The sequence below is a fragment of the Pristis pectinata genome, chromosome 14, assembly GCF_009764475.1.
Source record: "Pristis pectinata isolate sPriPec2 chromosome 14, sPriPec2.1.pri, whole genome shotgun sequence".
Classification (NCBI taxonomy): Eukaryota; Metazoa; Chordata; class Chondrichthyes; order Rhinopristiformes; family Pristidae; genus Pristis; species Pristis pectinata.
In genome coordinates, this window is record NC_067418.1 from 48,078,306 (window position 1) to 48,095,062 (window position 16,757).

Sequence of the window (16,757 nt, forward strand, 5' to 3'; positions counted from 1 at the left end):
TTGATGGAGTCTTACTGCACTGCTGCCGAAGAGACGCCTGCAGAACCAGGAGCGAGTCGGCGGCTGAGCTGACATCACTCTGCCTCTATTGGCGGGTTGGGATGTGTTTCCACCTCCAGTAAAAGAACCGGGATGGTATCCGAACCATTCCCGGCCAGGCTGCCGCCGTGCGTTAGCGAGGAAACCTGCGGCTGGAATCTCGCCTCAGGTACAGAACCAAGGGAGACAAAACAACAATCCCGGAAACCTCTCACTCCATTAGAAAGGAAGCCGAGGGCACTCTCCAAACTTTTATTTCAAACCAAGTTTTTGGGAACTTAAATATTTACATTGGCTTCCAAATTCCACAAGTCTGGGTCAGAGCCCCTGTGTACCGTGACCGAGTTTGGCCACCCTCTAGGCTGCCCAGAGACAGGCTCAAAAGGTTCCAAAGGGCCATCTCTGTGGGAATGCCGTTTTCACAGTAAATCGTAGAAATAGTCCAGCCCCTGTCCCAGTTCCCAGATGGAGATCCCGGTGCCCAACTCTTTAGCCAGTTCCAACCGTAACTGTATAGACTGCAAAGAAAACAAAAGGAGTGAGTATTCCTATACGGACAAAAACTTCTCCAAAATAAAAGCAACTAAGTTCTCCAGTCAAGTGCTCGGAGTATAACATCATTCTCAGCCACTTACAGCATGGAGGTCACCAAGCTTGATTGACAGGGGGATAATCCAATCATCACGAAAAGGTCGTGGAGAATGAATGGAGAAGGGGACTGATTGGACAGTCCTACCAAAGAGCAGACAACTGGGTCAATGGGTTTCTTCTGCAAAGTGCAATCCCATGAAGTGAAAGGCGCCACGTAAAGGAAGCTGGTTTACCTCAGGGGCTCGGGATATACCTGCCATCGAGGTTCCTCAATTCACATTCACTCCAACCAGCACAGAGGGGATGCTGGGAGTGTGCGCCAATGGACCGCTTCACACACACACACACACACACACACACACACACACACACACACACACACACACACACACACACACACACACACACACAGAGCCAGGTACAGTAAAACTAAGACCCTTTCAGGAGTTAATGCAGAAATGTCCCCAGACCACGGCCTCTCTCACCTTTAATGTCGGATAAAACACAACGTGCTTCCCGCCCTGGTACCTGGAAACAAAGAAGGCATCATCAGGCGGGTGTGGTGATCCACAACTGGCCCAACCTCTCATTATCATGGTTCACCTCCCAACAACACTGTAATCACTTAGTCATGTCCCATTCGTATTCCAAACCCATTTCCCTTTCACACCTCTATGTGGTGCGTCATCCATTACAAGTTCTTCTTTCTTTCTTTCTCAATCTATTTATTAATTTTCAAATTAATACAGATAAATACATATAACATCGGTAATTATACACGTAATACAAAGCGATCAGGAGGACAATCATGACATATATAGTCATAAAGAATAAAAAAAATATAATCTAGGCCCCACGGTTTCTTGGTAAACGAATATATTACAAACAAAAAATCAAAAGGAGAAAGAAAAAGATTTATTATATAAAAAAAACACAAATCGAAAAAAAAATTGTAAGTAATAAAACGAAACAAACTAAAAAAAATTTCAAAAGAAAGAAAACTGGATGATATTTCTCGACGAACAAAGAGCATCATTATGTTGTCAACTCTGCTACTCTAAGTTCAAAGAATATTGAAAAGGGATCTATATCAGATGAAAATATTGAATGGATGGACTCCAAACTTCCTCAAATTTAAGCGAAGAATCAACAGTGCCACTCCTGATTTTTTCTACGTTTAAACATGATATAGTTTGAGAAAACCATTGAAAAGTAGTGGGAGGTATAGGGTCCTTCCATTTAAACAAAATGGATCGCTTGGCCATTAATGTAACAAAGGCAATCGTACGACAAGCAGCAGCAGATAGGTGGCCAGATTCCAGCAATGGTAGCCCAAAAATTGCCGTGATTGGGTGAGGTTGTAAATCAATACTCAATACAGTTGAAATAATGTTAAAAATGTCCCTCCAATATTTTTCCAAAAGAGGACAGGACCGAAGATCATAAGTTCTGTATGCGGCTCAACTCCCAGTGATAGACTAGACTGGGTTCATTCGCTGTTATACCTGGGTCATCCGCCAGTAATATCTTCTTCATCTGATCATCTCCCACTATACCAGGTTCATTCGCACTAGGCGACCGTTTCACGGAACACCTGCGCTCTGTCCGTAACTGTGATCTGCGTCTCCCCGTTACCGGTCACTTCAACTCCCCCTCCCACACTATCACTGATACATCCGTCCTCGGCCTCCTCCACTGCCGGGAGAAGTCCAAACGCAAACTGGAGGAACAGCTCCTCATTTTCCGTCTTGGAACCTTGCAGCCTGACAGCATGAACATTGAATTCCCCCGCTTTAGGTAATCCCCACACCCCTTCCCCACAACAACCACCCCCCCCAACCGTGCTTCTTCTCTCCTTCCCTTTCCTAGCCCTTTTATCCCCCTCTCTCTCCTTACCTTTAACCCGTCCCCCGGTGGATCTGCTCTCCCCTCCTCCCCCGCACCTGCCCATCACCATCTCTTACCTGCATCTACCTATCACCACCCTGTGCCCACCCCGCCTCCCCTCTCCTGTCCACCTATCACTGCTCTGCTTTTCCCTCCTATATATCGGGCTTCCCCCTTTTCCTATCTTCAGTCCTGAAGAAGGGTCCTGACCCGAAACGTTGACCGCCTGCTTTTCTCCACGGACACTGCCCGGCCTGCTGAGTTCCTCCAGCATCTCGTTGTTTTTCATTAGCACCACTACCCCAGGTTCAAAGAGCCATTTGACATTACGGCACTGAAGGAGGTCGTTTGGCCCATTGAATCCATGCCAGCCCAAAACAGGTCACTGGGTTATTCTTACTTTTCAGCTCACAGTGCGAAGCCTGGCAAATTACAGCTCTCAGCCAGCACGTGACGAGGGCTTCAGGTAGGGAGCACCAGGAGCACAACAATCACTGGGAGAAAGTCAAAATTGTTTCCTCCTTTTTAATTCTTCCAACTTAACAAGAGAAATGTGGTTGCTGTGGTATAAGAGGACTTCCACGTGACATTTGATAAGGCACCACATAATCAATTTGCCCCTGAGATTGAAGGTCATGCAATAAAAAGAGCCGCAGAAGCACTGGCTCAGTTGTGCATATAGCATAGAACAGTACAGCACAGGAACAGGCCCTTCGGCCCATCATGTCTGTGCCGACCGTGATGCCAATTTAAACAGCACATCCTCCTGCACGTGTAGGATATCTTTATTAGTCACATGTACATCGAAACACACAGTGAAATGCATCTTTTTGTGTAGAGTGTTCTGGGGCAGCCCGCAAGTGTCACCACGCTTCCGGCGCCAACATAGCACGCCCACAACTTCCTAACCCGTACGTCTTTGGAATGTGGGAGGGAACCGGAGCACCCGGAGGAAACTCACGCACACACACGGGGAGAACGTACAAACTCCTTACAGACAGTGGCCAGAATTGAACCCGGGTTGCCGGCGCTGTAATAGCGTTACGCTACTGTGCCATATCCTTCAATTCCCTGCCTGTTCATTTGTGTCTAAATGCCTCTTAAACGTTGCTACTGTATCTGCTTCCACCCACCTCCTCTGGCAGCGTGTTCCAGGTGCCCACCATCCTTCTGTGTAAAAAAACTTGCCACATAAATCTCTTCTAAACTTTCCACCTCTCACCTTAAACCTTTGTCCTCTAGTATTGGACATTTCCACCCTGGGGGAAAGGACTCTGACTGTCTACTCTATCTATGCCTCTCATCATTTTATATACTTGTATCAGGTCTCCAATGGTCCAGTGAAAACAATCCAAATTTGTCCAACCTCTCCTGGTAGCTAATACTCTCCAATCAGGCAACATCCTGATGAACCTCTTCTACACCTTCTCCAAAGCCTCCACATCCTGTAGTTCAGAACTGTGCATAATACTCCAAATGTAGCTTTACCAAAGTTTTACACAGCTGTAACGTGACTCCTCGACTTTTCTACTGTGCCCTTACCGATGAAGGCAAGCATGCATTTGGAGTATTGCGTGCAATTCTGGTCACCTCACTATAGGAAGGATGTCGAGGCTTTAGAGAGGGTGCAGAGGAGGTTTACTAGGATGCTGCCCGGATTAGAGGGCATGTGCCATCAGGAGAGGCTGGACAAACTTGGGCTCTTTTCTCTGGAGCGATGGAGGCTGAGGGGTGATCTGTTGGAAGTGTATAAAATTATGAGGGGCATAGAAAGGGTGGATAAGCAATATCTTTTCCCCATTATTGAGTGATCCAATACCAGAGAGCATGCATTTAAGGTGAGGGGGGCAGGTTCAGAAGACATGTGAGGGGTGTTTTTTTACTGAGAGAGTGGTGGATGCCTGGAACGTGTTGCCTGATAGGGTGGTGGAGGCAGATTCATTGGGGGCTTTTAAGAGGGGCTTGGATGGAGACATGAATGAGAGGAAAATGGAGGGACATGGGCATTCTGTAGGTAGGAGGGATTAGCTATGTCAGCACCTGTTCTGTGCTGTACTGATCTATGCTGTACGCCTTCTTTACCACCCTATCCAAGTGTTTAAGGACAGCTTGTCTTTTGGACTGAAGGAACGTGTACAGCAGAGTTCCCCAGAGATCGTTGCTAGCACCACTGCTCTCCTTACTATACATTCATGACTTTGATCTGAGAGAACAGGACACCAGTCCCCAATTTACAGATGAGGGTGGCACGGTAGCGTAGCAGTCAGCATGATGCTATTACAGCGCCAGCGACCCGGGTTCAATTCCAGCCACTGTCTGCAAGGAGTTTGTCCGTTCTCCCCATGTGTCTGCGTGGGTTTCGTCTGGGCGCTCCGGTTTCCTCCCACACTCCAAAGACGTACAGGTGGGTTAACGTAGGTTCAAGTGGATCGGCGCGGACTCACTGGGCCGGCAGGGCCTGTTACCGTGCAGTATAAATAAAGTTTTAAAGTTTTAAAACTAGGAGTCAAAGTGAACCACGAGGATGATAGAAAATGACCTCAAGGAAATGGGCAGATAGGTGGCAAGTGACATTTAGTGCCGGGAAATGTGAAGTGTTATATTTAGGTAGAAGAATGAAAAGAGGTGATATAACTAGAGGGCATAATTCAAAACAAGAACATAGGAGACTAAGGGTATAAGTGCATAGGTCACAGGGTCGAGAATATTGTTTGAAAATCAAACAGAGTCCTGGATTTACAATAGTGATTATAGGAGCAAGGAACTGCTGATAAGCCATCATAAAACAGTGGTTTCTGACACAACTGGAGTACTGTGTCCAGTTCTGAGTGATGCACTTCACAACTGCAGATGCAGACAGATGTGCAGTTTAAATGGGCATAGATAGGGTGGATATACGCAGTCTCCCCCCCCCCCAGGGAGAGGGAACCAAAAACTAGAGGGCATAGGTTTAAGATGAGAGGGGAAAGATTTAAAAGGGACTTGAGGGGCTTCTTCTTCACACGGAGGGTGGTGGGTATATGGGACGAGCTGCCAGAGAAAGTAGCTAAGGCGGATACAATAGTTCCTGGGAGTGAACATCACCAACAGCCTGCCCTGGTCAAATCACGTAGATGCCACGGCCAAGAAAGCTCACCAGTGGCTCTACTTCCTCAGGAGGCTAAAGAAATTTAGTTTGTCCCCTTTGACTCTCTCCAACTTTTACTGATGCACCATAGAAAGCATCCTATCTGGATGCATCACGGCTTGGTACAGCAACTGCTCTGCCCAGGACCGCAAGAAACTGCAAAGAGTTGTGGACACAGCCCAGTGCATCACTGACACCAGCCTCCCCTCGTTGGACTCTGCCTTTACCTCTCGCTGCCTTGGTGAAGCAGCCGGCATAATCAAAGACCCCACTCACCCGGGTCATTCTCTCTTCTCTCCTCTTCCATCGGGTAGAAGATACAGGAGCCTGAGGGCACGTACCACCAGGCTTAAGGACAGCTTCTACCCCACTGTGATAAGACTATTGAATGGTTCCCTTATACAATGAGATGGACTCTGACCTCACGATCTACCTTGTTGTGACCTTGCATCTTGTTGCACTGCACTTTCTCTGTAGCTGTGACACTTTACTCTGTACTGTTACTGTTTTTACCTGTACTACATCAATGCACTCTGTACTAACTCAATGTAACTGCACTGTGTAATGAATTGACCTGTACAATTAGTACGCAAGACAAGTTTTTCACTGTACCTCGGTACAAGTGACAATAATAAACCAATACCAATACCAACCAATACCAATAATGACATTTAAAGACATTTGGACAAGTACAGGGATGGGAAAGGTTTAGCGGGATACGGGCCAAACGCCGGCCAATGGGGCTAGTTCAGGCAGGCACCTTGGTCAGCATGGACCAGTTGGGCTGAAGGGCCTGTTTCCGTGCTGTATAACTATATGACTAGAGTTAAAGTGCCGGAAGTGTGGCGACACTCACGGGCTGCCTCCAGAACACTCAACGCAAAAGACCCATTTCACTGTGTGTTTTGACGTACATGTGACTAATAAAGAGATCTTGTCTTAAGGGCTTTGGAGAAGGATCAGAAGAGATGATACTAAAATGATACCATGGCTAATGGACCTTGGTTATGTGCTCAGACTGAACAAGCTCCTTGTGAGGGGATCTGATACAGGCTGTTAAATCATCAAGTGTCTAGACACAGAAACTGTTCCCATTGTGTTCCCATTGTCCCTCGCATTTCCCATAAAGTGAATGTGAGGAAATTTTGTACATACATTGTGGTTAGGGGGTGGAATACACTGTCCGGGGAATAGTGGGAGCACATTCAATTGTAGTGTTCAAAAGGGAGCTGGACAAATATCAGAAAGGAAGTGCTTTCTGGGGCTTTGGGACTGGCTGGATTGCCCCTACATAGGACCAGCATGGAGTCAATGGGCCGAATGGCCTCTTTTCCTGCTGTAACCTCTCCGTGACTCTGTAAATCTGAATCCCTCAGTAATTGACCTCTCCGCCATGGTAAATGGGTCGTTCCTGTTTATCCAAGGTTCTCACAATATTGAAAATGTCCATTAAATCTTCTCTGTTCTGCCAGCTTTTCTTTATAACTAAAACTTTACAGCTGAGGCATCATCCTTGTAGCTCTCTGCACCCTCTCTGGTGCTCTCCCATCTTTTCTATAGTGTGGTGACCAGAACAATACATAGTAGTGTAGTTACAGCCAAGCTAGTGTTTCAAATGGCCGCCCTCTTATATTCTGTACCACGGCCACTAGAGGCAAGTATCCCCTATACCTGTGTATCAACCTTTCTTGCTACCTTCAGGAATCGATGGGGATGCACTCCAAGATCCCGCTGCTGCTCTTGGGTTCTTGGTACCCGAAAACTTACCATGTGTTCCCTTTTCCAAACGCATTCCCTTCCGCGTCTCCAGAATGAACTTTGCCATTTGGGTGCCCACCTAACCAGTCCACCTGACATCTTCCTGTAACTAGGAACGCCCTTCTGCATGGTTAATCACGCTGCAACTTTGGTTTCATTGGGAAATCACGGGCCCTACAATCAAGTCGGTAATGCATAACACTAAAAGCAGGCAACCGAGTAGAAAGCCCTGCACTGAATGTTGCTCCGGTCACCAGAACTCCCAATGGTCACTACCCTTTGATAAGATATCTTTATTAGTCACATGTACAACAAAACACACAGTGAAATACATCTTTTTGCATAGAGTGTTCTGGGGGCAGCCCGCAAGTGTCGCCACACTTCTGGCGCCAACATAGCGCACCCGCAACTTCCTAACCCGTACGTCTTTGGAATGTGGGAAGGAACCGGAGCACCCGGAGGAAACCCACGCAGACACACGGGGAGAACGTACAAACTCCTTACAGACAGCGGCGGGAATCGAACCCGGGTCGCTGGCGCTAACCACTACACTATCATGTCTGTGACCCGTTGCTTTCCCCCACTGGGCCAGGTTTTAATCCGACAGTGCATCATCATCCAGGGATCCAGGCTCTGCTTCCAGGGAAAGCGGACATTTGCTTCTTCCAATCGAGACCACTGCATTTGTTCCTCACGACGTGCTCTCCCCTACACTGGGGAAGGCAAACCTGTGGCTGCTCTTCAGGACACCTCCGTTCAGTCCGCACGGCAACCCTGAACCTCCTGTCTCCGGTCACTTCAGCTCTCCCACCCCACTCTTGCCCTGAACTCACCGCCTTTGCTGTCCTGTATGAACAGCACCTCAAGAGCACAAGAGGATAGGAGCAGGAAGGAGGCCACCAGTCTCCTCAAGCCTGCCTCGCCATTCAACATGATCATGGCTGATCTGCCCCAGGCCTCATCTCCTAATATAGGTAAATTATCACACAAGCCTCTACTATAACTTCTGCCATTTCTTCCAGTACCCTGGGATGCATCCCATCAGGATCAGGGGACTTGTCTACCTTCAGGACCACTAGTTTGCTCATCACTACCTCTTTAGTGATAGCAATTGTATCGAGATCCTCACGTCCCATCGCATCATAACATTTCTCTTTGGCATGTTAGACGTCCTCCACCGTGAAGACTGACACAAAATAGTTGTTCAAGACCTCGGCCATTTCCACATCACCCAATATTAATTCCCCCTTCTCGTCTTCCAAGGGACCTACGTTCACTTTAACCACCTTTTTCTGCTTTATATAATTATAGAATCTTTTACTATCTGTTCTTATATTTTATGCTAGTTTACTTTCATAATCTATCTTCCCTTTCTTTATTGCTTGCTTAGTTGTTCTTTGTTGCTTTTTAAAGTTTTCCCAATCTTCCAGTTTTCCACTACTCTTGGCAGCTTTGTATGCATGAGCTTTTAGCCTGATGCCTTCTTTTATTTCCTTAGTTATCCAAGACCGGCTCTCCCCACCCTAACTGTCCTTGCTTTTAACTGGAATATACTTTTGTTGAGCACCGTGAAAAGACGCTTTGAAAGTCTTCCACTGTTCCTCAACTGTCCCACCACACAGCCTGTGTTTCCGGTCTACTCTAGCCAACTCCTCCCTCATCCCGTTATAGTCTCCCTTGTTTAAGCATAATACACTGGTTTTAGATCGAACTATTGCATCCTCCATTTGTATGAGAAATTCAATCATACTATGGTCACTCTTTGCAAGAGAATCCTTAACTACAAGATCGTTAATTTTACTTGTCTCATTGCACAGGACCAGATCTAAGAAACCATTTTCCCTTGTAGGTTCACTACCATGCCGTTCAGGAAAGCTATCACAGATGCATTCTATAAATCCTCCTCAAGACTGCCTCCACCAACTTGATTCACTCAATCTATGTGGAAGTTAAAGTCCCACATGACAACTGCGGTTCCATTCTTACATGCATCAGATATTTCTTGGTTTATTCTCTGTGCCACTGTAATGTTATAGGTAGCATAGTGGTTAGCACAATGCTTTACAGCGCCAGCGACCCGGGTTCAAATCTGGCCACTCTCTGTAAGGAGTTTGTACGTTCTCCCCGTGTCTGCGTGGGTTTCCTCCGGGTGCTCCGGTTTCCTCCCACGTTCCAAAGACGTACGGGTTAGGAAGTTGTGGGCGTGCTATGTTGGCACTGGAAGCGTGGTGACACTTGCGGGCTGCCCCCAGAACACTCAACACAAAAAGACTCATTTCACTGTGGTATTTCGACGTACGTGTGACTAATAAAGATCTTATCTTATAGACAACTCCCACCAGTGATTTTTTTTCCGTTTACTAGTCCTAATCTCTACCCAGATGGACTCAACGTTCTGCTCCTTAGAGCTTATATCGTCTCTCACTATCACCCTGATCTCATTCTTAATTAAGAGTGCTACCCCACCTCCCTCACCTTCCTGCTGTCCTTCCGTATTACCTGATACCCTTGGATATTTAATTTCCACTCATCTCCGCCCTGCAACCACGCTTCTGTAATGGCCACTAAATCGTACCCCTTTGTACTGATTTGTGCCACAAGTTCACTGACCTTGTTTCGAATACTACAGACATTCAGATAGAGTGCCCTGACACTCATTGTCCTTCTAGAATCTAATCTTTGTGTCCTTTGCGTTTGACTTTTCTGTTCTCCACTCTTACTTTTCTCTTTTCTAACTTTTGCTCTGGTCTCTGCTTTGCTTCCCTCTGTCTTTCTGCATGGATTCCCATCCCCCTGCCAGATTAGTTTCAACCTTCCCCAACAGCACGAGCGAACAATCCCCCGAGGACATTGATCCCTGTCCTGCCCAGGTATAGACCTTCTGGTTTGTACTGGTCCCACCTCCCCCAGAACCGGTTCCAAAGCCCCAGGAATCTGAAACCCTCCCTCCGCCACATATTCATCCTAACTATTGCTGCTATTCCTACTCTGACTAGCACCTGGCACAGGTAGTCATCCTGACATTATTACCTTTGAGGTCCTACTTTTTAATCTATCTCCTAGCTCCCTAAATTTGGCTTGTAGGACCTCATCCTGCTTTTTTCCTATATTGTTGGTACCTACATGCACCACGACAACTGGCTGTTCACCCTCCCCTTCCAGAATGCCCTGCAGCCACTCTGAGACATCCCTGACCCTTGCACCCGGGGTCAGGGATGTCTCAGGGAGTCCCGTTTGCGGCCACAGAAGTTCCTCTCTATTCCCCTTACCATGGAATCCCCCACCACTATAGCTCTGCCACTCTTTTTCCTGCCCTCCTGTGCAGCAGAGCCACTCACGTTGCCATGATCCTGGCTACTGCTGCCTTCCCCTGATGAGCCAACTCCCCCAACAGTGTCCAAAGCGGTATATCTGTTTTGGAGGGAGATGACCGCAGGGGACTCCTGCGCTACCTCCCTGCTACTGCTCTACCTGTTGGTCACCCGTTCCCCATCTTTCCCTCGGCCTTTAAACCGCAGTGTGCCCAACTCACTAAACGTGCCATCCACAACATTCCCAGGATCGCGGATGCTCCAAAGTGAATGCATGCGCAGCTCCAGTGCCGCCATGCGGTCCATCAGGAGCTGCAGCCGGACACACTTCCTGCATACGTAGCCATCAGGGACACTGGCAGCCTCCCCAAGTTCCTACATTGCGCTCTCCTTTGTGACGGCTGAGAAAATGTATTCATTTAGTTCTACCTTCTATCTCCAGGCACAGCCTGCTGTTTTAATCTCCACTGGAACTATTTTCATTAAGACCTCTGTCCTTACTTCTTTCCGATAACACCTAAAAATCTGGTTCATCTGCCATGAACCTCGCATCTGCTTCACCTTCTATATCTAGCTCGTCATCAGAATGTCAGAAAGATCTTACGCCGCATCTAATTCTGCAGCTCAGCAGTGGGACAACACCTTGGGAAAGATCCGTGAGGAGCATTCTAGGGCAGAGACACAGATGGAGTGGAAGGAGGCAGGAGATTGAAGAGAGGTTTCAAGGTCGGCTCATTTACAATTAGCATATTTTATATGAAAGCTCACCTTTTATATTCGAAGTAGTGTTCACCAATCTGGTCGTCCCAAAGCAGTTTTGTCTTGTGATCTTTCAGAATCTCTATATATCTGTAAAGATAAACCAGTCACTGAAAGTCTGGTTGTGTGCAGACATTATCTGTAGCAGTAATTACCAATAAGTTAAGATATCTTTATTAGTCACACGTACATCGAAACACACAGTGAAATGCATCTTTTGCGTAGTGTTTTGGGGGGCAGCCTGCAAGTGTCGCCACGCTTCTGGCACCAACATAGCACGCCCACAACTTCCTAACCTGTACGTCTTTGGAATGTGGGAGGAAACCGGAGCACCCGGAGGAAACCCACGCAGACACGGGGAGAACGAACAAACTCCTTACTGACAGTGGCGGGAATCGAACCCAGGTCGCTGGCGCTGTTATAGTGTCACGCTAACCGCTACACTACCGTGCCTGCAGTCCTCAGTATACAGAGCTGCGCCCTTTCAGAGTACAAATCCACAGAACTGTGAAGGGCCTAAAGAAGTAGCATCTGCTCAGCAATAGTAGATGCAACTAAAAACTCAGAGTCACAGCGTCACACAGCACGGAAGCAGACCCTCTGACTCAGGCGGTCTATGTTGACCATCAACCACTCATTTACGACAATCTCCCCACATTCCCATCAACTCTCCCCCAGATTCTACCCCTCAACCACACACCAGGGGCAACTTACAGCAGCCAATTAACATACCAACCCACGCGTCTCTGGGACGTGGGAGGAAACCCAGGCGGTCACAGGGGGAGAGTGCGGACTCCACGCGCAGACAGCACCCGAGGTCAGGATTGAACCCGGGCCCCTGGAGCCATGTGGCAGCGGCTCTACCTGCTGCATCAGTCTGATGCCCAAATCCAGCAGTTCACCTTGACCCTTCACTCTCAGGAGACTAACTGTTCATGCCTTTCCCTATGCTGAGCTCGCTTTGGATAGAAAGGAGGCCTTGTGGGTCATTTACCCATGCTGGCCCTTGTGAAAAGCCATCACTATTGGCCCAACTGCACCACTTCTTATTCACACCCGAAACGGTCGAAATGAGTGTCCGATGGACAAGTCTAAACAGATTGAAATCAGAGCAGGTTGGCCCGTCCACATCACTGAGGCAACGCACCCTCGCACTCAAATTTGGCTCTTTTGTGTGACTGCATCCTTGCGGTCCTGCCCAGGGCTGGCCAGCAACATCACGTCTTCTTCACGGGAAGAGGATGGGCTGTGTTAGGCGACAGGGATGCTTGGTGCAGCGTCCAATCCTTGTCGCGTTTCCATCGTCGTCTTGCTCAGCACCAGGAGGCAGGACCTCACGAGGTGGCTCAAGCTACCATTTACTCACCGTACGACGTGGATGAGGAGTCATGAGGTGACAGCTCACTACTGATGAAAGCACAACTTGGTGTCCTCTATTGAGTAGAAGGAGCGTCCAGCGCTCAAACCTTCCCCGATGGAGAATGCCCCACTTAATCACATGCAATGACACAATTTACAAGCTTATTACTAGTATTGAGATAAAGAGAAGCCATCTAGCTATAAATCCAACACAACATGGAAGAAATGTAAACAGGAGAGCAGGTTCCTCTTGATTCTATGCGGATTCTTTCAGAAGGTTACACCCGTCACCTCATCGCTGTGACAGCTACAATAAAACATTTGAATCCCGGAGGTAAAATAATGCAGCATTTTGTACAGCTGCGAGATACTGAATATGACATTAAATTCAGGACAAACGCACACAGTGAAGCCTCATACAGCTCAGAAGAACTCAAATTCGTTCCAGCTTACTCATTACAGAGGTGCTAATGACGGGAGGTGAGGGGAAATGCCTACCACAGGTCTGTTGGGAGGACAAGTACTGGTGTAGACAAGTCTCTTTCATGAAACAGTGCATCTTGCAGATTAATATAATAAATTGGGACACAGAAGTCAAGAGGATTAGAAAACGCCACATCCCTATCAGACTAAACCAGAAGAAAAAATCCGCAGTAAGTTAACTCTGCTCAGTAAATGTCGACTGAATGCGGTGACTACAGAGAGTGTACTTTATTGAGTAAGGATGTCTGTGAGACAAGGGCAGTGTCGTATCAGAATCACAGCAGGATTAAAAATAATTTGAGTCAGGGAGCTAATCTGATGGTAAATCTGGCATAATCTGCCGTAATCTGATTGCAAATATCTTTTCCCCATTTTAAAGGGATTCATCCAAAATTCTAATCCACTGCATCCGATTAACTAAAACTGGCGTCTCAAAACTAGGTTGTCGATGAGACAAAATTATAGCTGGTTGATAATTTGGTTAATCAGTAATTAAAGCAAGACGGGTACGGGATGATAGGTGATGTGTTGCAGCTGGTTTACATTCAGACACACGGCAGTAAATATCTGCAGCTTGAGGAACTTCAGCTCGGAGTTGATGAGCTGGAGTCCGAGATTCAGATACTGTGATGCATCAGGGAGGAAAGATACCGGGACACTTTGTTCCTAGAGGAAGTCTCACCCTTTTTTAGATTAAGGACCCTAGAGCTGGTTAGTCAAGAGAGACGGGAGGGTTGTCACCAAGAATAAGGCAGATGTGGGGATCCAGAAGGAGGCACTGGAGGAGCCACAACCTTTGCAGCAGGTTCTTGCAAGGGTAGGGAGGGTGAGTACACTGATCGTGGCAGGGCACCATTTAAGGGGGTGGTGGTATAAGGAACAGATGCTGTTCCATGCAACTACCAGAGTGAGCCCTGAAGGCTGTATTCCTTGCCAAGTGCTAGGGTTGACAGCTCTTCAGGGTTGGAGAGGACCAGAAAGGGAGACAAAGGAACCAACTTCCACGGTCCATGCGGGAACTAATGACACAGATAGGACAAAGAAAGAGGTTCTCCTGGATGAATATGGGCAGCTCAGGTTCAAGTTCATCAACAGAGTCACACTGAGGTAATAATCTCTGGATTACCACTTCAGCCAAGTGAATGGCGTTAATGAGACCAAGGAGTTGAGTGCGTTGCCTCAAAGATTGGTGTGGGAAAAACAGGTAAGATCTCTTTATTAGTCACATGTACTTCGAAACACACAGTGAAATGCATCTTTTGCATTGAGTGTTCTGAGGGGCAGCCCGCAAGTGTCGCCACGCTTCCGGCGCCAACATAGCACGCCCACAACTTCCTAACCCGTACGTCTTTGGAATGTGGCGCTGTAAAGCGTTACACTAACCGCTACAGTACCGTGCCTTTCATGGGGCACTGGGCACTGGGGAAAGAGGGAACTATTTCACTGGACCAGAATTGGGATGGGACCAGTGTCCGAGCAAATTAAATTACTTGGGCGGCAGATAAGGCTTTAAACAAAATAGTTGGGAGAAGAGTTCAGGCAAAGAAAACGTAAGAAGGACGAGAATAAGATGGTGATGCAGGGTAGTAAAGTGGTTAATGATAACCAGGGTCTGTTAGGAAGGGACAGAGTGTACAAACATAACAGGACACTTCCAGTTAGAGTCAGCTTAAGGCAAAATGGTAAAAAAACTGATGACTCTTTGTCCGAATGCACACAGCAGTCAGAGCAAGGTGGACAGACTGGCGGCACAACTAGAAATATATGAGTTTGACCTAATAGTCATGTCAGAGATGTGGTCCTAGGTGAGCAAGGTTGGGAATTAAATATTTCAGAATATTTAACGTTTAGAAGCGATAGGCAAAATAGAAAAGTGCAGCCGACGACTTTAAAGAGGCAGAGAGGAGGGGATCTTTGATCGGAAAATCAAGAAGAATTAGTTTGAGGGAGATAAGCAACAACGAGGCGCAAAAACCTTTGGTGGAAGTTGTCGATAGACCGCCCCACCCCCCCAGACAGTAAAGATAATGTAGGGCACTGTGTAAATCAGGCAATTGAAGGGGCATGTAACAATGGTAGGACAATCATTATTGGGGACTTCAACCTACACATAGACTCGGCAAACCAAATTTGCATTAACTAATTCACGAAGAAGAAATGTTTATCTAGATCAGTGTGTAGGAGGTGTGAACACGCTATTTTAGATCTTGCATTGTGCAATGAGAATGGGTTAATAACGCTGTTTGGAGTGTTTGGGGAAGAGTGATCATAATATGGTAGAATGTTTATATAACCAATGAAAGTGATTTAATTCAATCCAGCATCAGAGTCTTACATCTAAACAAAGCAAACTGTGAAGGAATGAAGTATGAATTGTCTATGGTAGGCTGGGGAAACTACATCTAAAGGTTTGACAGTAAATAAGCAATGATTAACTTTTAAAGAATTAATGCATAATTTACAACGAGTACACATCCCTTTAAAGACACAAAAACAACCAACAAGAAGAGTGGTCCAATCATGACAAGCAAGGGAAAAAAGTTTGAGATGCCGATAATATTACTGGAAACAGCGGAGAGCCTGGGGGTTGGGACTCAGCAAAGGAGTACCCTTGTTGGGACCGAGATCAAAGGGGACGGTGAATGCAAGGATCATCTCTTGAGGGATATAAAAATTGTCTGTAAAAGCTTCCAAAGAAAGGAAAAGATCGACAAAAGTTAATGCGGGTCCCTTACAGACTGAAGCAGGAGAAAATTATATCAAGGGCAGAGGAAACAATGGAGAATTGAAGCAAATATTTTCTCTCCATCTTGACAGAAGGAACTGCAAGAAATATGGAAATAGTGGGGGAACAAGAGGTCTGAAGTAAAAATGTATTTTCATTTTTACATATATTGTATATAAAACATATATTTTATTTTTATTTATACGTATAATTTTATATTAAAAAATATATATAAAAATCAGAAGTAAAAAATGGTATTGGAGAAGTTAAAGGTCAATAAGTCCCCAGGAGGTGATCACCTACATCCCAAGGTTGAGAAAGAGGTGCTCATGGAGACAACGGATACACTGGTGTCAACTTCCAAATTTCCATAGATCCTAGAACAGCTCCCATGGAATGGAAAGTAGCAAATATAACTCCGCTCCAGGGAAAGAGGGGAAAGAATACGAGGAACTGGAGCCTGACATCAATAGAAGGGAAAATGTTGAAATATATTATTAATAAGGTGGCATTAGGGCTCTTAGAAAATAAGAAGATCGGGCAGAGTCAACACGGATTCATGAAAGGAAAATAAAGTTTGACAAATTACTTAGAATTTTCTCGCAGTTGTAACCACTGGATTAGATAAGGGGTAGGCAGTGGACATGGCAAATGGATTTTTATAAGGTCTCCGACAAGGTGTCACGCAAGAAGCTCATTGGGATGGCGGTGAAGATTT

The 16,757-nt window shown here is 46.5% G+C and overlaps 1 protein-coding gene across 1 annotated transcript in view; it reads right to left on the reverse strand.

Annotated features, from left to right (window-relative positions):
- Positions 1-262: 262 nt before the first annotated feature.
- The window catches only part of chid1 (chitinase domain containing 1), an 85,283-nt gene continuing 68,788 nt past the window's right edge, over positions 263-16,757 (reverse strand). The window contains exons 10-12 of the mRNA XM_052029101.1: positions 11,482-11,562; positions 1,116-1,158; positions 263-557 (exon numbers count right to left, since the gene is read on the reverse strand). Of these exons, the coding sequence (XP_051885061.1) occupies positions 459-557; positions 1,116-1,158; positions 11,482-11,562 (223 nt within the window). The 3' untranslated portion in view covers positions 263-458. The remainder of the gene's footprint in view (positions 558-1,115; positions 1,159-11,481; positions 11,563-16,757) is intronic.